Source organism: Bombus pyrosoma, linkage group LG14 (assembly GCF_014825855.1).
Source record: "Bombus pyrosoma isolate SC7728 linkage group LG14, ASM1482585v1, whole genome shotgun sequence".
NCBI lineage: Eukaryota > Metazoa > Arthropoda > Insecta > Hymenoptera > Apidae > Bombus > Bombus pyrosoma.
In genome coordinates, this window is record NC_057783.1 from 5,884,081 (window position 1) to 5,905,695 (window position 21,615).

General features: G+C 38.3%; 4 protein-coding genes across 11 annotated transcripts in view; 3 read left to right on the forward strand and 1 right to left on the reverse strand.

Moving 5' to 3' along the window:
• Positions 1-713: 713 nt before the first annotated feature.
• Positions 714-2,418, forward strand: LOC122575090 (BLOC-1-related complex subunit 5). The gene is made up of 2 exons (XM_043743536.1): positions 714-1,533; positions 1,611-2,418. Exons 1-2 carry the CDS (start codon positions 1,220-1,222, stop codon positions 2,104-2,106), a joined length of 810 nt encoding a protein of 269 aa, XP_043599471.1. The 5' UTR covers positions 714-1,219; the 3' UTR covers positions 2,107-2,418.
• LOC122575088 (coiled-coil domain-containing protein 137) lies at positions 1,688-6,692 on the reverse strand. 2 transcript variants are annotated; one of them, XM_043743530.1, is made up of 5 exons: positions 5,171-6,692; positions 3,553-3,771; positions 2,839-3,484; positions 2,558-2,768; positions 1,688-1,819 (listed from the first exon to the last, which is right to left on the reverse strand). In XM_043743530.1, exons 2-4 carry the CDS (start codon positions 3,627-3,629, stop codon positions 2,559-2,561), a joined length of 933 nt encoding a protein of 310 aa, XP_043599465.1. In that variant the 5' UTR covers positions 3,630-3,771; positions 5,171-6,692; the 3' UTR covers positions 1,688-1,819; position 2,558. The 2 variants fall into 2 exon arrangements, with proteins under 2 accessions (XP_043599465.1, XP_043599464.1); XM_043743529.1 differs by lacking the exon at positions 1,688-1,819 and having other exon boundaries at positions 2,411-2,768; positions 5,171-6,691.
• On the forward strand, positions 4,264-5,054 carry LOC122575098. The gene is made up of 2 exons (XM_043743548.1): positions 4,264-4,413; positions 4,586-5,054. Exons 1-2 carry the CDS (start codon positions 4,393-4,395, stop codon positions 4,970-4,972), a joined length of 408 nt encoding a protein of 135 aa, XP_043599483.1. The 5' UTR covers positions 4,264-4,392; the 3' UTR covers positions 4,973-5,054.
• An 85-nt stretch (positions 6,693-6,777) lies between the features above and the next one.
• The window catches only part of LOC122575077 (ATP-sensitive inward rectifier potassium channel 12-like), a 48,749-nt gene continuing 33,911 nt past the window's right edge, over positions 6,778-21,615 (forward strand). For 2 of the 7 annotated variants that reach the window (XM_043743501.1, XM_043743502.1), the window contains exons 1-2: positions 6,778-11,344; positions 18,835-18,894. In XM_043743501.1, the coding sequence (XP_043599436.1) occupies positions 11,064-11,344; positions 18,835-18,894 (341 nt within the window). In that variant the 5' untranslated portion in view covers positions 6,778-11,063. Of the gene's footprint in view, positions 11,345-16,863; positions 18,411-18,834; positions 18,895-21,615 lie in introns of those variants that run through there. The other 5 variants (XM_043743504.1, XM_043743505.1, XM_043743503.1 and 2 more) reach the window with 5 other exon arrangements.

A 21,615-nucleotide genomic window follows, 5' to 3' on the forward strand; every position in this document is an offset into this window, starting at 1 on the left:
ATGGAGCGAATTTTCCAATATATTTAAATTATCTCATGGAAATTTTGTTAAAAAGGATAAAAAGATAATTTTTTTTAGAAGATTTCTTTGGTTTGGATAATGATAAATTTTGTGGTTTGTGGAAATATTAATGGGGTATCTATTTTTTATATATTTAACGAAAATAAAATGAATACTCTTATCTATTTTTTGTGTAGAAAAGAAATAGGTATGAAAAAAAGGGATTATTATCTATTCATGAGGCAGCTGCAATGTGTTTAGCTGTTATCAAAGATTTAGGCAACACTTGTCGGAAATACGAAAATGGAACCGATAAAATCGATGATCAACCGTGTCAGCGGCCCGGCGATTTATATATCGCTGTCCGAGCGATAATAAAACGTATGTTTGTGTTAACAGCTCTTACTAACTTTCAGGGAATAAAATAAACGTTAAATAAAGTTTCGAAATATACGACGAAAACAAAATCGTATATTCGATATACTGCGGCTTTTATTCTTTAAAATATCACTCTTTCGATATATAAATACTATTTTGTTAAAATTAAAGGTGGAAAGAGATTCGTTCAAAAATAAAAGAAAAAGAAAAACATATAATACAGACATTCTTCTAAATATTCTATCCGCGAAAATTATGTCAGGAAATTACGTTATCGAGCAAAAACAATCGCCGTGCTTTCAACTTCGAGAACAATTTCAACAGATGGCGTCCTCGCCGTAAGAACAGCCACGACACGTGAAATCTAACAGCATGAACAATCAATGATTAAAAGTAAATGACTTTTTGACAATAGGAACGGAAAACTGATTTCGGAGTGACTGTATTATCGCGACATTCGATACTGTTACTATTTACGTAATATTTTACAACGTAATCAAAGCAGGATCAAAGATTTATTATGCATCGAAAAAATTGTCTTTACCGTTGTTGATTATTATGAACTTCCTTAATTGTGAAATGAACAAAAATGTACACTTCGAACGCGGCGTTAATTAAAACATCATACAAGAACGAGCAACGTCAAATAGCCTTAAATCTAACATGACGATTATTGATATAATTATTCCTGACATCAATTGTCTGTATCGTTAATGACAAAATAACCGTACGAAATTTTCATTGAGAAGCGAGATTAATGTAGATTGTTAAAGAAGTGTGTATATATTTAATGTGATTCTTACGAAAGAATTAGAGGAAAGTTTTAAAAGAACCAGATAGGATGGGATCGGAACAGAGCTCTCAAGGTGGTACGCACAATGCCAGCGCTAACAGGACAAGAAATATACCATTGAGACGTGGGAAAAGTGTACCAAATCGTGAAAGAGTACCAGAAGACACACCACCGAGATGTACCAGTCCTGGTGCAAGCATTTGTTCGGATTCTGATCTACCATATATATCTTACACTGTGAATAGACCTATTGGTGATTCACCAAAGATGACAAATAAACAGTCACAGCTATATAGAGGCAAAAGTTTTGGTGGGCAAGATATATCTAGACGTAAAAATAGTTTAAGTACCAGTAGCTACAGGTAACATATTATTTTAAAAATTTATTTTTCAGTAATATATTTTATTTGAATAATAAATTTGTAATTTCTAATTACAGAAAAACTACCTCTGATAAAATCCATAACATAGTAGTAGTGAAACCAGCTATGCAAGATCCAACAGCTGACAAAGATCCTGATCTGGTTAAATTACAAAGTATTCCCATGTTCCTACCTATCATGCGTGGCACTCTCAATTTGCCCCCAGGTGTCAGAGATCCAGAGGTGCTGGAAAGACTCAATCCCATTGGTTTGTTTAACCTGTGTGCTAGGTATCAACATCATCTTAATACTAATGCTCAAATGATCGCAGCTGAACAATCTACTCTATGTATCAACATTGAACCAGAAGTGACAAAGATACTTAATTTAGCAACAGAAAGGCAAAAGAAGTTTGCCAAGTTTGCTGAACAACTGAACAAAGTACACGAGCTTAGTAAACAACTAACCAAATGTCATTCTCTTCTGAATCAAACTCTAGAGAGCCTTGAAACTTTGAACAATCTTTTACCAGTAGAGGATAGATTAGAACCATTTGTATGGACTACTGGATAAAATCAATGTTAAAGAGTATATTGAATGGTAGCTTAAGAAAATTTATAAGTACACTGCACTGGTGCTAAAAGATGATCTGTATTGACTCAATGCAAGAACTGTTAGAAATTTGTTCTGTTTCTTTTGTTAATAACAATGAATCTTTATTACTAGTCCCTATGGAAAAATTTCTAGTACCTATAAATGTGTTGCACAGAAATCTTGACTATGAGAATATATATATATACATATATACATCTATTTTCATGTTAACCCTAATAATTGTATAAAAAGAATGTGATGTTTAAGTTCAAAAATACATATATTATGAAAGAATTGTACATTTTATTAAAATAAAAATAAACAAATTCGCGATTACAACAAAATGATTCATAGCATCCTAGTTATACATCGATATAAAGAACCTACACATAGAAACATAACATTTCATAATTTTTAATCATTTACATACCCTAGTTGTTAACACCAGCTGACCGTTGTGCTTTTAACATTCTGTATGCTGCTATGATATCACTTTGCTGTTTTTCTAATTGTCTCCTTTCTCCAATTGGTAGATTCTTACGTTTTCCTAACCTATCTATGGCTATTGTTTTCTTAGTCCCCATTTTTGTCTTCTCACTCTTTTTAAGTATTGAATGAAGAAGCAGTTTCTTTTTTCCAGGCTGTAACAAAAAATAAGCGAATGTTATTAGCGTTATATAACTAAAAAGAACGTTGTATTAAAAACTTTACCTTAAAGGTACTTGTATTGTCAGCATGTTTTGGCCTGACTTTTAATTGAGGTGGTTCATGAGCAACTTCTCCAAATTTAACTTGATCTTTAAAACTATCAAATTCATCTAATTTTTCTTCCATTTGTTTTTGTTTCTTAGATTTCAATTTTTCTCTCCTCTTCTCTGACTTACTCATTTTAGGTTCATCAGTATCTTTCTTCTTCTTCTGTTTTTTAATATTTTTATGCTTTGCCCTCAACATCTCAATTTCATCTATCTCAGTTTTTTCACATTTCGAAAGCCCCTCTATCTCTCCTGTATCTGGATTTCGATTGACTTGAACACTGAATTTCCTCTCAAAGGCAGTTTCATTAATAAAGGCGTAAGTATCCCTGTTAACTCTGCGCAAAAATCTATCCTCACTTTCGCCAGGTCTCTGTTGAAATACAGGAACAACTTTATCTGGTCTAGCCTTTGGATGTAAAGGCTTAGAGCACAACCTACTGCCAACAGATATGAGGGCATTTTTCTTCTTTTTCTTTTTCTTGACTTTGGTTATCTTTCCTGACTTCACTGCCTCTTTCAATTTCACTACTCTTTCTAAAGTTTTCGGTATAGCTTGTTCGTCTGCATTTTTTGGCGGTGCATTTATCTTTGTTTCTAACCTATAATAGGCAGTTCACTAACCTATGTAAATAATTCGAGAATAAAGCATATTTAACACACAACTCACTCTGCTAGTCGTTTTGCCTGTTGCTTAAGAGGATCTTTTACGCCTCTGTGCTTTTTTCCTGGGATTTTCCGACCCATTTTTCTTCGATAAACAACGACACACAGCTTTCACGTGGTCGCTACAGTAGCGTCACGTCATCTGCTTGAATGCGCGACTTTATGTTTGATTTAGAATGTTGATCACAAAAATATGTATTTGATTTTCAATTACAGAATGTAACTAAAAACAAAAGAAATTGTAGATAAAGATAAAATAACATTGTTGCAGTTATAGTAAATATGATCAATTTAAGTTTTAATTATTTTAATACTAACGAATCAACGAGAATATTTTAATATGTTAATTTAGTGAAAAATTGAACAACGAATTATTAAATTGAAGAAAGATTATTGGAGGATTATAGGAGGAAAGTTATTACATAATAATGATAGAAACAGTGAATATATTTCATGATGTGATGTACTAAATAATAACGGATGTTGTATCACGAGTCGAGACACGGTTCGACCGTAATTATTATTCAGACGTTGCGTCGTCGTATCGAATGAATATTACTACGATGATTCTCGAAAAGTGAATGCGAATAAGCTACTTTGAATATTAAGTCTATAAAATTATAGTCTAAAATAAAATGTATGATCTATCCCTATCATCTGGCTCGTCACAATTTAAATTTATATAATATTTTGTAACACAGACGAGGTACAGAGTTTTTTTATGTAGCCGATGCGTTTCGTTACCAAGTCGGTAATGTTAAAAGTTATAATGAAATCGTAAGAGGGCTCTTAAACGTGCAACACGAAAAATTCATTAAGTTCAAGTCTATGTTATCTGTTGCCTATGGTTGCAGTGGCCATCGAGGTTAGGAGATAATGTCCAACGTTTTACTAAACATTTCGATCAACCATTTACAAATTTATTTAATAATTTATCGCATTAAAACATTTTATTGTATATCGTTGATGCTAACCACACAATTAACATCGATCCTATCATTAAATACTTATTACGTATTCCTTTTTTTTACAACTAGTTATATCTACAAGGTAGAATCTTAACAGGAATGAACCTAGCTCGACCTTTTCGATCAGTTGCCAGAAACCAAAAATGTAATTGTCAACAAATATATTCTATATTCAAAAAATATATCAATGGAACACCATCAGTGTTATCATCTGAAGAAAAAGAAAAGAACGAAGATAATAGCGTCTCGTCGATAGACGACTTGACAGAACCCACAAATTGTTGTATGTCCGGATGCGCAAATTGCGTATGGATTCAATACGCAGAAAAATTAAGCGCGGTACTTGAAAAAAGCGAAGTAGACGTGCAAAAATTAATCATCGACAAAGTAGAAGATCCTAACATGAAAGCGTTTCTCTCCATGGAACTCAGATTTAAAAATATCACTAAAGACTAAGAATACTGTATAAAATACTGTATATATGTATGTACATATAAAATGACGAAATTTTAGACAATAAATCCTTATGTTAATTTAATCGGCTATTCATTAATCTCGTCTTGCAATTTTGAATCTCTTCCAATTACTATATAATCGAAATAGGCTACAACGAAGATAAATGTACATATATATATATATGTAGGTGTTACACACCTATATATTATTCCTGGAAATTTTCGTTGTTTCAAAGTTACTTATGTGTTTCTTCTATCTATAGATTAACAATTTGTCACAATTGCAAACCACTTCGTTAATGTTTCGTAATAACTCGCGCTTTTTTCGCAAGAAGCTTTATCCCGACTATGAAACCGTGAATTCGAACTGCTTCAAATTCTAGAAGCCACCGCACCGCCATCTGCGAATGTTTATTGCATTTCCCCAGATGGCGGCACGTGTACGAAAGCTGCTTGATGAATATTTATCTTTATAATTGCAACAAAAATAACGAACATCTCGAGTCGTGGATCTTCGCTCGAGGACTCGTGCCTTCTATCGCTATTTATTCAACTCGTTCCGTTTATGAGATTCCAGCACGTGTAACCAGTTTCCCCATTAAAAAATAAAAGAGACTCGTACAACCTTAGACTTATACAAGACTTATACAACCGTTCGAAATCGTAGATTAAAATGCAAGATATAATAACGCTTACGAATTTAACAGGTAGGAGGAAAGAAGGAATAATAGGAGCGGCGATACAACGTCGATAATAAATTCTGTTTGGACTGTCTGTTAAAAAGGGAACAGAACACGGTTACACGGACGAATAACTTTGTATTTTCGTCTGAATTAAATTCCAATCGGCACCTAAGACGCTTCGACTGGGTACGCGGTGTTGGCAATGTGGCAAGACTTTCACGTTCTTTAACGGGATTAATTAAAATAAGTGCAGATTTATCGGCAACACAGTTCGCTACCGCTTGTACCGATAATTTAGTATTACGGGTATTTTTGCGCGCCGCTTACATTACGTGCATGCTTATTTACATTGCATACATATGTATGTATAAAGCCACTTGTGCCGCTTACGCCAGTCAGGAGAATGTAGTGTGACACGTACTGACGTGTTGGCGAACAAGAAGGCGTATATAGCGCCTCTTTTTCTATTTTTGCCGCCAATCGCATGGAAATTAGCGAAGAGCTTCGACAATCGCACCATTAGATTTCTCCTATAATTAACTCAGTCGGGTTATCGCAATCAGAAAATTTCCAATCTATTTCCAGAGATTTCTCTTTATCGTAGAAATGAACGAAACTGAGGAAACTGTTCATAGAGCGGAAACGATATGGGTCATTGCTAGCGTGAGCGAGTAATTATGTAAACGAGCGGGGAAAATAGCTGGTGGCGAGAAACTAAATACAATCGAGCCTGTGAATGATTTCTTTGCGAAATGTGCGTTATATTTCCATGATATTATTTAAAAATTTCCCGCTGATACGCTTTCCTTCTAGAGCTGTTTACCGAGAAAACGTAGCGGATCAACAAAGCCCGTAGGCTCTGAGAGCGCACGTGTTAACTAGAGGCGCGCAAAGTTGCTTGTTGTAACAAGCAAAACGGTTTCACAGCCACCGATTTTCCCCGGTCATCAAACAAAGGCCAATCTCAGAGTTACGCGTATAGAAGCCATTTTCCAGAATTCCCAGACTACAGGCCCTCACCGCCACTTCCCATTTCCTATTCATCCGTATTAAAAATGCCGTGCATAAAGCTATAAAAATATCCTCTTACAACAATCCAATTGTTCTTGCCAGCAATACCCACGCACCGACTACCAGGATCGCCTCTTATACGTAGAAACCTACAATCTGAAGCTGTCGTGAACCTCGAAACTCGTATACATCGTGGACCTAAATTCCTGATAAAAGTCGGAGATATTCTGCTAGAATTAAGCCTTTCACGTGGATATCCATAGCAATTTTTTTATTTCATTCGTATCGTCGTTGATGATGCTTCGTTGTGTATATTTTTAACGTTTGAGGCGTAAGAGAAGTTCACAGGCGATTCTGTGAAACGAAATAAAACGAAGAATAAGAAAATTACGCTCGAGGCTTCGTGCATTAGGTGTGATTACATTCGAAAAGTATATTGAGTATACTTTGTTAACTATACTTATGTATTCTTTGCTGATTATAGACCGATAAGAGGTGGACGATTGGTCGAAGGTTACTCTAAATATAAAAATCTAGAGTACAATTTTTTTACTCGTGGCCTCGTCTTAAAGAAAACAGCGGTATATGCCGTTTGAAAATTTGATTTTCTCGGAAACGAAGCCTCCGACGAAAAAATTGTACTACACGTTTCCGACTTATTTTTGGATATAGAACAACCTCCTTGTCAATTATACTCCGTCTATTTGGGAATTAGGTAGATTCCTATATACTCGGCAAATTTTCAACCTCGAAGGTGAAATTTTCTCGATTTTCGTCGTGTCTTGAGTGGCAGAGTGCATCTATTGCACGACAAAATAGAATTCAATCTCACATCGTTGTACGTAACGACGAATACACCGACGAGACTCGGAAAAGCGAACCTACACGTAATACGAATAATATAAAAATTGCAATAAAAATTCAGGTCGAAAACGTTGGCTAGTGCGGCCTCGTATAATCTTATCTGTAGCTCTGCCCACATGTCAAGTTCTTCTACTAGCAGTACATTCGCACACGGCTCTATTTCCATGCGGCACGCGTATCAGTGTGACGTATTTTCTCACATACACACGCATAAACACATCTAAATATATACATTCACCGTTTGATAGGCGCGCTCGCGCCTACCTTTCCACACGTCCACGTGACACATTGAACAATGCTCGTAAAGTAGCGTACACGTTCGGCCACACCGTCTTAAAACACATTCTACTTGGCTAGTGTGGGTGTGCAAACGCGCGCGCGCGTGTGCGTGGATTATTTTCGCTTATACCGCGGCGCACGCAATCTCAGAAGTGGTTCTCGCGTTGACAGGTTCCGAGCGAGTTTTCGCCGACCACGAGCCACCGATCGGTCAGTGCTTCGAACAGAGGATCCACGATTTCTAGATCCTCCTCGTACCTCGTCTAACTTTCGCGCTTCCAACGATTTTCCGGTTCGTTCGAAACGTCGTGGAATCCGGCGCGCCTCGACGCAAGGATCGAAGGATCGACGACTCCTCGATGCTCTTGAAACCTTTTGGAACTCGGTGCTTCGACAGACAAGGGATCGATGATTTCTAGATCCTCCTTCGACTTTGTACAATTCGACGCTTTGGTAGGCAGATCGACGATTTTTGGATGCTTGTCGAATATCGTGCAATCCAGGCAGGAGAATCGAAGAGGAGAGAACGTTCTTGAAACTTTGTGGAATTGATCGACCAGTTCGTGGATCCTGAATTCAGCGCCTCGACGAGTTCTCGATCCACTTTGAACTTGGATAGCAGGCTGGAAAATTTTTGGACTCGCGCTGGACATCGCGGAATCCAGCGCTTCGAAGATGGGATGTTCGATCTCTGGATGCTTTTTCAACATCGTGGAATCCCACGTCTGAAAGAACGAATCGTCGATCTCTAGATCCTCTTTCGATTAGAAAGACAAATTATCGAGTTCTAAATTCTTTCCGAAGACTAGTGAAGTGCAGCGCTTGGAGAAAGGGATCGTTGATTTCTAGATCTTCTTCCAACATCGTGGCGCTTCTAAAAAGAGATCACAGATGTCTAGACGATTCTTGAATATCATCGAGGTACTGTTTCCAAATTATTCTCAACGTGAGATCCAGCAGAATTAGAAGAATGATCGTCGTAATCAAGAAGCAAGATCCGACTGTTCGATATTTTGAAGGAAACTTCTACAATTCGCAGATTCACTTCGAACGTACGACTAGCGGATAGAAAATCCAGTGGTTGGAAAAATTGTTCGTTTCTATATCTGGTTGGAATATCGCGTAATCCAGTGATCGAGGAGGATTTCTAGATCCATTTCGAACATCATAAAACCCGTCAGGAAGGCGAAACGATCGCGTTCGTCGATACGAAACCGCGTGACTCGCGAGGAAATTCTTATGCAACGCGTGCAGGACGTGGTGCACACTTTGCCGGTGCTTAGGCGAACGTCAGAGCAGAGAAGGAGAGGAGAACCCGTCGCGAAGAATTATGAATGATCCTCGGAACGAGGATGATCGCGAGCCGGCCCCGTGTACCCGGTTGCTGGAAATAGCGTGCAATCTGCGCACGGAAACGCCGACAACTGGACAAATACGCTTGTTGCTCGCTTCGTTTGCTCTACACCAACGTGCTATCGTTGAGTCGTGACGAAGAGGTACCTCGGACCGGTTGTATAACTATTCAAAGTGAAACTTAATACATCGTAGGACAGTGAATTAGTAAAATTAGAGGCTTTTTCTCTCATCAAGCCGAGGATCGTCGCTCAAGTGATTTTGCTACTCGTTTCGTTAGCTGCTAGCCAAGGTGCTATCTTCACCGAAGAAACTTCAATTACACACGTTATCCTCGGAACTTGATACATTAGTCGATGTACGCAAGTTAATTAAATTTCTTTTTCTTCGTCGATCTGAGAATCGTCGTGTCGAGGAACGATTCTTGTTCTCTGTGTCCTATCGACGTGCTATCGTTCACTTGCGACGAACAGTACATGTAAGTATCTACAGCGAAACTTAATTGTACAGAGCCGGCAACGGAAATTAATTTCCATTTCTTATTCGTCAAAATATTGCCACGCAAATGTGAATAGCAACTTTATTATCATGGTGATCGTGGTCGACGGATGCGGAACAGTGATAAGGATGACGAAACGGGACGAGAATAAATGATAGCGTATGTATATACGGTCGCGGTTGTACGAGAAATCGTACGACGTTTTAACGTGGCCGTGAAACTCGGGACACTACTGTGAATCTAAAAAGTGTTCGTTTTGCATTGCAAATGAAAGAACGTTTCTTTAAAACGTAATTGTACAACGAACCTGTGCGACAGTACGATGGTGTTATCGATGGTTCTATTCTATGTCCAACAAATATAATTGACGGTGGTGACCGGTTTGACGATAGAAAATTGTATATACACGTCGTACTCAGGAAATATGGTTATGAAATAGAAAAATGACTGGAAATGATTTCGCTGGGAAGAGGTGAGTGGCGTTCGTGGCGAATCGTAAATTCAATTGACGTACAACGCGATGGTGCTAGTCGTTGAGGAACGTGTTTCAGATTATCGTTCGATTTACAATCTATGAATCAGTCAGGCTGGCGACAAAAATCATCGTAGAAACTTCACGATCACGGATAACAATCGTCTCGTATCTCGTCGTTCAATGGTGTTCAAAAATCTGTCACTCTAAATCTTCGATGAGATTCTCGTACGATGATCTGGCAGAAGATAAGCGAGAAACGTTTGCAAAGGAGAGAAAATTAATTGGTAAGACGAGTTGCCCATTTCTGGATTCTCTTCGGACGTGGTCGGGTCCAGTGGCTCGATAGATTTCCAAATTCTAAAAAGAAGATTCTCGTCGCCGTTGATACGACACGATCACCGGCCAGTCAACGCCTTGACAAAAGGATCGTCGATTTCTAAACTTCGAATAAACGTGGAATCGATAATTAAAAGAGTCGGAAATTTGAATTTTCAATTTCTCTTCACGGAAGGACCGATGATTTCTAGATTCTCCTGGAATTTATACAGAGCGTTTCAACAGACAAGTCAAAGATCCATGCGGCATCTTTGAAGATCGCGGAGTCAGTGTTTAAACGGAAGAATCGAAAATTTCTATCATCCTCGTTGAGCTTTGTGAGATTCGGCGCTTTAACAAAAGGATCGATGCTTTCTAGAGCCTCTTTGACTTTTTCCGGCGTACGGCGTTTCAACAGAGCCGCCGAAGATTTCTGCGGCCTCTTTGAATATCGTGGAAACCAGTGCTCAGACAGAGGAGCCGACGGTTTCTAGAGATTCTGTTCGAACGCGGCATGAAATTCTTCTTTGTATCGCGTCGGTGAATTTGGCGAAGAAACTCTGAATAGGAGAAGAAAAGAGACACGGGAGGGAAATCGAGATCGTTGAACGAAATGCTCATGACTGAAAAGGGTTCTCTGTCGAAAGAAGGAACCAACGAGGAATCGGACGAGCATACGATCGCCACCGACAACAACACAGTGCCACTGGACGAGTTATTGGTGAACTCGACGGTTCCTACGACCGCGGTTGCAATAAAAGTGTGCGATGACTCCGCGGACGAGACCGGAAGAGGCAACAACGAGAAGCAGAAACGCGGCATTCTCAGCAACTTTCAGAGAAGGACATTCAGCAGGATCAGCTTCAAGGGAGAGACCGGCCCTTTACTGAGCAGGTCATTTTCCATATTTCTTTTTTATTTATCTCTTATTCGCTGGTATACAGATTATATTATACTATCATTATTGTTATTATTATTATTATTGTTATTATTATTATTATACATTTTATTATTATACATGTTAAACGTTTATATATCGTAAGAATATTTAAATTATACGACTGAAGGATAATATTATGTATGAAATTAGTTGGTAACTTGGATCAGTTCCAAGGAAAATAGTAGTGCTCCACTGAGCAGGTGGACTTCTTAACTTCTTTCCATGTACATATTCTAGTTTATGAGATTTTTTAAATAATACAGAACGAAATTTATAGCTTGGACCGGTCCGAAGACAAAAGTTGATCCTCCATTGGTCAGATGGCTCTTTTTTTAACTTTTGTATCGTTCATGGGATCGCACGCTAGTGTTTTAAAATATTTCGATAATACGTATTTATTTATGGTTGACGTATAATTTTGTAGGAAATTAATTCATAATTTGAATTAGCTTCGAATGGGGGGTCCTTCCCCGAACAAACGAATTTTCTAATTTTTCCTCCTTGGACGTGTATCTACGTTCTGCTTCGAGTGATATTGTTGAAAAATAACGTTGCACGAAATTGTTGCAAGAGTACGAAGAACGTTAAAAATATCTTTTCGTATATATGCGGAGATTTGTACATATCTATACATCCGGCACTGAACTTGGGCCTACGTACTTAAACTATTCTCTACGAGCTATTTAAGCGAAATAGAAATAACGATATTTATCTTAATTACTTAATTTAACGAAAAATTGCAAAACTTGAGACGATTGGTCAATGTTCGTTATGCTCGTAACAACGTTCACCCACTCGCGCTGACAGTAAAAATGTAAAATCGCAAGTGTCTCAAAGGAAGGAACACAATTTCCTATTTCCTGGTCAAACTCGAAATATGGAAACGCAGGATTTTTTAAGAAAACCGAGCATTCCCGTTTTTCTCCATTTTCTGTAAGTATACCTTTACTATTTTCACGAGAGATATAGGTGGATGAGAGCTTGGCGAGCAATATCGTAACTTTCAACGATGCAGTTAGCGAGCTCTCTTTACGATAATCTCGTCCTTCCTCTGTTGGAATCGCGAAATATTCGGAGAAACCAAACTGCTTGAGCGATTCGACGCGAAAGAAACGCTTGGAAGATATCAAAAAGATCGTCGAACAAAAGTGGAACTAAAAACCTAGATAAAAAGCTAGAACCACTAGAATAATAGAAATGATCGGTCCATGATTCTTCATAGACATTTTACAGATTTTAAGTGGACTTTTTTTACGGATGTGAATAGTAGAAAAACTTATGTAACAATAAAAAGTCTGAGACGATCTAAATAACTAATTCGTAATATTTCATAAAAATTCTACAAGTTTATTACAGCGTATAACTGTAAACGAAGCTTGTCCCTTTCTTCGTGTTGTAGATTTCGTTCGTACACTTCTCGATTTCATTCGAACGATACAAGTTTTACACGTTGGCCGTCCCTAGTTCTAGAAAAACGTAGAAATCATTCGGAGCTCACTCAGAGAATGCACGTATTAACAAGAAATATTTTTCTACTGTTTCAATGAAATTTTCCAAAAACGTATTTAGAGAATAGTTGACCTTTCATCGACAGCAGGAGAGAATATAAGTAGCCCTTAAATTTCAGATCAAAATATGTAATTAAGCGACAATAAGTCAGGTTGCAACTAATTGGTTCAACCGGACTTTGCCTTCTTACTATGGATTTTATGGGCGGGCAATCTATTTTTTCTAATCTTAATTTAAAATTAATTCATTGAGCATTTAGGGTATTATTAATTAGCTTCTCGATAAGCCCGCACCATAAATTTTACAACGGTAGGAAATCCGGATTTCCCCCCTGCCCTTCAAAATCCCGAACAGCATATTTTCTCGAAAACTTGTAAGAACATCTAGTTTGAATATTTTTTTGGAATAATTTGATGATTTGAAAACTATTAGACGTGGACCTGTTAGATATGGTACAGATAAAATTATACAAATTCTATTGAACTGTATTCTTTACGATAATCTTCTCGTTGAATCCTCCCAAGCACGGATAACTTATTGCACATTAGAAACGTTCCGCTTTTAACGTCACGAAACTCGAACGTGGCAAAAACAAAAATAATTCACACGGCCATCGAAGGCAGCGGGGAATCCATCTGGAACCGATCTTCCGAGGATCCATCGGAGAATAGCGATAATTGCGTGTGGAAGACGCAACGCGATTTTCGGCGGCGCCGTCGAAAATACACGCGACGCGACGCGTCGCCGTTCGTCGTGAAAACTGGATCACAATACGTGGCTCGCGACCCCGCGAAAATAGCGTCGTTCCCGTTTCCCTGCCACGATCGGTAGAAATCCTGCTTTTCGGGACGAGAATAGAACCGTCTAATTGCGGAAGACGCCTCAAACAGATAATCCTGACGCCGGCGTCGTTGGCCGTGTACGCGCGCACCATAAAAACCACGACATTTCGCTTGAGGTTAATCGAGATGTTTGTTAAGCAACGTATCGGTACCATACGGTTTCTTCCTCCGCCCTCGCGTCGTACGAATGGTTTTGTTCGATCTTCGAAGATTAATCGCACTGTATTGCGTACAAAGAGCCAGTTTGTTTTTGTTGGTCAGAAATGTTGATTGTTCACTCCTTTATGATGGCAGAGGAATTATTAGACGAAAATGTTTATGTGTTTATGAGAAATGTAAATCTTCAGAAATGGATAATTTATATAACGTGAAAAGTATAATACACATTCAATGTAGTTGGCCTCGTGTTAACAAAAATTCCCTCTTCAATTGAATATAATTAGATCGAAGAAGCTACGAAATTTGCCTAAGGAGATGCCACGTTCCATGCTACAACAGCAGATCTCTTTTTATACGTATATTATGGATTATCGTATCGTATCGTATCGTACGAACTATCGCGTCGTATAAGTAAAATAGCTCTTTTATAAGATATACAAGCGCTTCTTTAAATTTCAAAAAAATGAATAAGCATCTGTTCGACCGCTTCGCGGGCAAACGCGTTCACAGTATAGCGCGCCAACCACAATCGTAAATTCCCGTTACGATACGATGATCGACCCCACGAATCAGTCGAATTTCTATTTCGTTTAAGATTATAGCACTGATTTAACATAGGAAAACCTGATTCACCCATGTTTCGTCTGAATTAGTAATAAACCTAAGGAACTTTTCGACCTGAAAGATGCTTGTAGCAATTAATAGCAATTAATGGTAAAGTCGATGCTAAACTTTCTGACAATTGCTTCGGATTATCACAGGTTCGACGATATTTGCACATTTGGTGGTCTTGGTCCTGATCAAGGGATGGTATTTCGGTAAACAATAGGTGTTTCGACCACTCGCGGGGAGACGCGATCGCAAGAAAGCACGTCAACGAAAGGCGTAAACTCTCGTTACGATTAGATAATCGACGCCACGAAATGATCGAACCCCTGATTTCTGTTACGACAATAGGGGTGGTTCAACTGAATTTACACTGAATTAACAGGTATAAAATAGTGTTTATTCCAACAACTTTATATGGAAGAATAGTTACACTGATGCGTATGGATAAGTGAAGTAACTGACTGATTTAAGGTATGAAACTCGGTAATAACGTGTTGACTATTCTAACGGTGAAGAATAAGTGTAGAAATGTTGATGACTGCTTGAACACTCGCTCGAGAGTGCTGGACTGCCCTTAAGGTGTCTCGGAAGAAAGCTTGGTATGGATGTGTCCTTTTACTGATGAACATGTGTTAGATTTTTCCCATCTGATGACGCCCGCTTTCTCCGTGATTCCTAAGAGCGCCTAGCAAACTCAAGGACCTTTCCAAGACCCAGCCATAAACTGCAAATACTTCTCGAATTAGAGAATTTTCCAGACATGCAATTAGACTGGCAAACATGTGTGGAGACAATGCAGATAAAGGCTAATGTCTTTATGGTGGGTCATTGCGTCTATTGAGAATCGGGATGGCTGTAGATTGACCGTTGGCTGCCAGGTAGCGAGGGCTGGCGTGCTCCCGCGCGACGTAACAATAGGTCATGGTGTGTAACAGCATTTATCGATAGTTAACTTAGGTCTATCTACCGTTCTTGACTATAGACTAAGATGATAGACTATAGACTATAGACTAGATAATAGACTAAGGTCTATTTACAAGAATTATCGCACGAAATTAGCATCCGTTTTAATTAATGTGTGAAAGTTTCCATACTTAAGTCCATAGCTTCTGTCCATATTTTACTGCCTTTGAATTCCTTCTTTCTAACGGAACTACTATCTTAGAGAAACAGATGAGGTGTGGTAAATATCTCGAGTTCAACTAGTTCTTACTTGGAACCTGAAAAATCTAATCCATTTACTCTCGGCTAATCCTTTAGTAGAACAATTTCTGTTCCTCCTGTTGCATTTCATTTATACCGATTTACGAAGCGGATCTGTTTAAGCAGGTCAATTATCGATAGTTGAAAACACATCTCTTCTTATATTTTTATAAGGAGGATGGAATCTACAAAATGAATTTCATCAAAACCGATTTATTATTTGTTACTTGTATTTATTAATTGTTTACCGATGCCTACATTACACACAAAGCACAAAATCAGTTTGTTACTTATTACTCGTTATTTGTGTTAATTAATGGTTAGTTAATGTCCGCATTTATCATTGTGCAACGCACAAGATCAATTTTGTCAAAATCAATTTACCAATCGTATTTATTATTTGTTACTCGTTATTTGTATTTAGTACCTGTTGCCTAATATTTGTACTTAACGCACAGGATCAATTTTGTCAAAATCAATTTACCATTTGCCGATCAATTACATACAAAATCAATTTACCATTTACCAATCAATTACATACAAAATCAATTTACCAATTGTATTTATTATTTGTTACTCGTTATTTGTNATTTAGTACCTGTTGCCTAATATTTGTACTTAACGCACAGGATCAATTTTGTCAAAATCAATTTACCATTTGCCGATCAATTACATACAAAATCAATTTACCATTTACCAATCAATTACATACAAAATCAATTTACCAATTGTATTTATTATTTGTTACTCATTATTTGTATTTAGTACTTGTTGCTTAGTATTTGTACTATACAACGCACAAGATCAATTTTATCAAAATCAATTTATTACTTATATTTGTTATTTATTATATTCATTATTTGTATTTAATACGTGTTGCTTATTATTTGCATTTATTACTGTATGATGCATTACTTCTATTTACTACTTGTTACTTACTATACCTATTATTATTAAAAAGCTGTATATAGTGTACGATATGTAGTTTAATAATTTTTCGTCTGTATAAATAATATTAGTCTAATTATATTTAGGCATACACTTTTCAAACAGGTCGCAACAGCTGACTGATTAAATCTACTGCTTGTTATCTACTACTTTAATTTACTGCTCGTTAAAGTACTGAACTCGTGCATCAATTAAACTTGTCCTAAACGCATAAATATTCCCAGTCCATTTCAACTACACGGAACGCTTAAATCTGCGCGGTCATGAAAACGTATCAGAATCACGAAAGGCGTATTCGAAAACTTGATGAAGAGACGTTTCGACAAATAGAAATGATGCACCGGTGCAACGACTTGTTTCGGGACGGTGTCTCTTGTCATCGAGGCTCCATCTCTAGCGAATGGAACGAATCTTACGGATTCTCCGTACGTTGCCAAATTGGCTAGTGCGAAGACAAAAGGGAAATCGCCAACGGCAAGGGTCGAAGTAGGATCGCTTCAGTGTCGGCTGAGCCTCGGTTCGTTAACGTACTCGATAATTGGACGAGCACCCTCAGCAACTTTAGTCGACGAACGCCAGCGCCCCTTTCCCTCTTCTTCTTCTTCCGCGCTACCTTGGATTTTTTTCAATGATTTCACCCGGTGACGCGACGTTCTTATAAATAGTCCGGCAAAGTGCGTAAATCAGTGCCCCGTTGCCTCGTGAAAGTTACTCCAGAAATTTCTTTTCTTTTTCATTTTCCCATCAGAAAACGAGTTCCTCCCTTCTCGCGATAAAAGATGAGAACGAACAGTGGTGAATTTGTTCAAGAAACATTAGGATAAAATATAAGGAAAATCGGTGCGAGGTGAACGATTTGGAGATTTTATTTCGAGTGAAAGTGACATAGTGAAAAGTGAACATAGAAGCGAGTGTGCGCGGGAAGATCGGAAAGATCGGAGGATGTGATCCGAAGGGGTCAAAGACGACGCGGCGAGATCGAAAAACGGATGTGGTGCAAACGATTGATCTGGATTTTCCAATGGCTCTGGACAGGCTGCGATATTTGGCTCTGACGATGAGTTCTTTATTCGTTGTGCCTTAAGAGCATCCGCTGGTGCGGTTCTCGGCCCCCCGCTCGAAGGTGGCTTAAACTTAGACGCCGAAATTCCGCTGCAACTCGGGTCGAAATACGAGTTGGATTCTAAGCGTGCTCAACACTGAGTCGTTGTTCGAGAAACACAGCTTTTTTCTGTTTCTTCATATTCTTCCCTTTCTTTTTTTTTTCTTTTTTTTTATTTATAACACATATTGCGAGTAGCTGGCACTAAATAAAATAGCGAAGTCCACGCGTGTGGCTAGATCTACAAGCATTTATTTTTACCGATCACCGACCTTTCGTTGTCACGTTGTAAAGCAGAGGAAGAGAGGAAAAAAGAGAGAAGGATGATATTTGTCCCGATCGATCGATCGATGATGACCAGTTAAAATAATCATCTGCACGAATCGTGTGACAGATAAAGATCCGGTGTGCCCTTTGAAGAGAGAAAAACAGGAGAAGAGAAAGAATGGATGGATCGACGTTGAAAACACTTTCACCGAGTTCCTCGGGATCCGGAAAGATCCACTTGGGCGAGGGAATGGCGTTATCCGGTCTACGGAGAGCGTTGTCTCAAGTGTCGATGCTGGTCGTTAAGGCGACCACGTCAGGGGAAGCTGCTTGGAGGGAAGAATTGCAGAAGTATGTCGCTTCTACTGCACGTTTTATTACGTAAGACTGATCATATTCATTGAGAAAACTGGATACATTAAAAAAGGCTATTTTCTTATTATAATGATCTTATGATACCAAAGAATCTGTTGAGAAAAGTTCAAAAATACGGTCAATCATGAAAGTCTTCGTCTGCGTCGTATTATAACAACGTTAAATCGATCGGAATAAAATTCCAAGTTTCACCGCAACGTGCAAATTATTTTTTGCCAGGGAGACTAATTTCAGTGCTACTTTCAAGCACAAAGCAAAATCTCCACGAAATATTGAAACCTACCAATCGAAATAATAAGATCGTTCGAATGCAATCCTTTTCCTTCAGATTTGTTTTGAAATATTTTTATGGAATAACCCACGTTTCGTTATAAAACAATTATTGCAACGAGCGTACGATTTGTTCTAATGAAAACACGTATTTTTATAGTATGCACGAAGCACCTTCGAGATTGACTGTATTTCCAACAAAGAGTTACGACAACACCGTGTAAGTAACATCGCACGTTCATAAGTCATCGGTCTCCATAAGATCGCATTTCGATATTGATTTGTGGATTGTTTCATAAAAAAAGAGGAAAAGTAGCAGAACAGTAGCTATGTCGATGCAAATTGAACGCGAAATTTCTAATCTACTGTTCCGTGGTGGCAAGCGTTGCTTTCCTGCATCTAAGCACAAACTGCACTTAGCATAAAAATACTAAATGGCTGCAATGCATAAAACATCGGATAACGTTGAAAACGGTATAGGTACAACGATCATCATCGTCTGGTGTAGCGTTTCGGACCAAGATGAAAGAGTCTGAATCAAGGACGACTTCCAATAGTCGAGTTAAGGCTCGTACCGTCTCGTCAGTAACGTTCTTTAAACAACAATCTCTCTGAACGGTTTATATCATTAGGTTTATTGCGGCTAGTTATCATAATCACAGGCACTTTCTCGTCTGCTCTAAATCGTTCCGTTTTACGAACCGCGTGGGTCGGCCTTTCGAAACGTCGTTGCAAACTCTCTATTTCCTAATCGATCGTTTTACCAATCAATTACCTGTGAAATGTTCATATCCTCTTTTATAAAGCCTTAATATTAATAGACTCATAGAAAATTGGACGCAAACATCCAACTACCCAACGAGATTCGTTTTCCAAGCTATGAGGTATATAATATAGGGTGTAACTGTTGGTTCAATCGGGCAGAAAGGCGACTCTACGCGAAGAAATACGTCGAGAATGTAGGATACGATTTCCTCACTCGAGGAGGCTTCGTGATTGATCAAGTTTGCTCGAAATATTTGCCCGCTTCTTCTGCATTTAGTTACTGTCTCTGATAATTGTCGTTCCTTCAGGTTGAAATTTCTAATTTACCTCTGCGTTTAATCAACAATTTAGCAACAATTTCACTTGTGGCACTTGACGATCGAGAACATAGGAATTAAACGGAATATTTATACACGACAGATTATCACCTTCTGACGAAAGAAATTTCATCAGGTGTGAAATTCAGTAAGATAAAGGATAGAGTGGAAAATACTTTCAACAGTTTTCCAAATACTTTTTCACGAAGAGTCAAATTGTATTGCCAATTACAAAACACCTCGTATCAAGTTTTCTTCGACTAGTAAAATTCTAGTAGATTTTTGTCGAAGAAGCTAAGGAAGAAAGTAACCAGAAATTAAGTAAATATGTCGCGAGCGTCAAAGTCAAAGGTTACGGAGTTTCAAGTTATCAAGTTTTCCTCAGGATTCGTTAAAGCGGTCAGGTTCCTCTCGAAGGGAAAAAATCTCTCCGACTTTCCAGCTTCGTCAGGAACAGCAGCCCGAACAGGTGTGGAAGTCTTAATCTATTTTTATCTCGGGTCAATATGTCAGGGTTGAAACTGAACCGAAGCACACGAATTTAGAACGTCGTTTGCCAGACGAACGGACCAAGCCAAATCGAACCGCGGTCTAGGTCTCTTCGAGAAAACCAGTACCAAAAGTCCGAATCTACCGGGTTATACCGGCTTTCTCGTTCGTCTGCGGAAGTTGGAAGATCTAAGCTAATCACTTAAACTAGCCGATAAACCATAATTCTTGGTTCCGATCTTTCATCCATGAAGATGTTTCTACTCATCGAAAAAATCTTCAAAAGAGAAAAGTGAACTGAGAAAAAGAAATACAGAGAATCCTCCGAAAGTTCATTCTATGAAAATCTTCATCAGAAATTGGCGGGTAACGATAAGTTTGTTATGTTAAGCCTTTCTTAATAGTCATATAGTTTTGAACCATTAACAAAGGAGCAATTTCCATTAAAAAGTATAATTAAATAATGGTAAATTATTTTTCAACGATTACTTTTAAATATACATAAAACGAATACATGTATTAAATGGATGAAGAGGAATGAATCGGAGTTGGTCAAAACAACCGGTTCGTCATTTTTCGATGCAATTTAGAAATTTTCATTTCGCATAAAATTCTACCTTTTATTTTCGACTAAGTATCTGGACTCCCTTTTTTTCCCACCCGGTTTTCATCTTATTATTTCTTCGACACATCGAATTTCCATATTTGAATAATTAAATTTCTATTCACATTTAATCATCAGCAGTTCCAGCGTTAAGAAAGACGCCAAACTGTGATATTCCTAACATTAGAGACACCTCTATTAATGTACGATAACAAAGCAAACGAAGCTCTCTCATCATCTTCCTACATCCGAAAGACAAACATCCTGTCTACCACTCGGCGTCCACGTCCAAGTATCAACTCTGACGTCGGGCGGACGCGACGCGACGCGACGCGTCGGTTCGACGGAGAAAATCGTCTGACTCGTGGCGAAGTCTATCAGGGGCGAGGGAAAAGAGACAAGTTCAAAGAGATCATGTGGACATTGCCAACAACCTTAACGCTTTTCGTACGAGTTTCTAGATTTCAATAATCCGTGGCTACGCAACGTGTCTATGTAAACACTGTTCTTAAATCTCGATTCTGTCTGGTTGAACGAATTTTCCGAGTTCCGCACCATCGTCTGCTTATTTCTGGCTGATTCGATCAGAAATACACGCGCCTGTCGTCTGGCTACTGTCCCTGGAATTCACAACATCACCCCGGAAACTCTGGGTAGTCGCGGACGCGAGATCTTCCCCATTTGTGTTACACAGTGGCAAAAGTTGCTTAATTACGTCGAGTAGCTTAAAATTAGTTCGAATTACTTGGCCAGTTCGGATTTGCAA

Excerpts from the sequence above, each read along its gene's own strand:
- LOC122575090 (XM_043743536.1), top strand. The coding sequence starts at position 1,220 with ATGGGATCGGAACAGAGCTCTCAAGGTGGTACGCACAATGCCAGCGCT. Across the intron at positions 1,534-1,610 it reads TTAAGTACCAGTAGCTACAG|AAAAACTACCTCTGATAAAA; the intron begins GTAACATATTAT and ends TTCTAATTACAG.
- LOC122575088 (XM_043743530.1), bottom strand. The coding sequence starts at position 3,629 with ATGGGTCGGAAAATCCCAGGAAAAAAGCACAGAGGCGTAAAAGATCCT. Across the intron at positions 3,485-3,552 it reads CAGGCAAAACGACTAGCAGA|GTTAGAAACAAAGATAAATG; the intron begins GTGAGTTGTGTG and ends TGCCTATTATAG. Across the intron at positions 2,769-2,838 it reads ACAATACAAGTACCTTTAAG|CCTGGAAAAAAGAAACTGCT; the intron begins GTAAAGTTTTTA and ends TTTTTGTTACAG.
- LOC122575098 (XM_043743548.1), top strand. The coding sequence starts at position 4,393 with ATGGTTGCAGTGGCCATCGAG. Across the intron at positions 4,414-4,585 it reads TGGTTGCAGTGGCCATCGAG|TTATATCTACAAGGTAGAAT; the intron begins GTTAGGAGATAA and ends TTTTACAACTAG.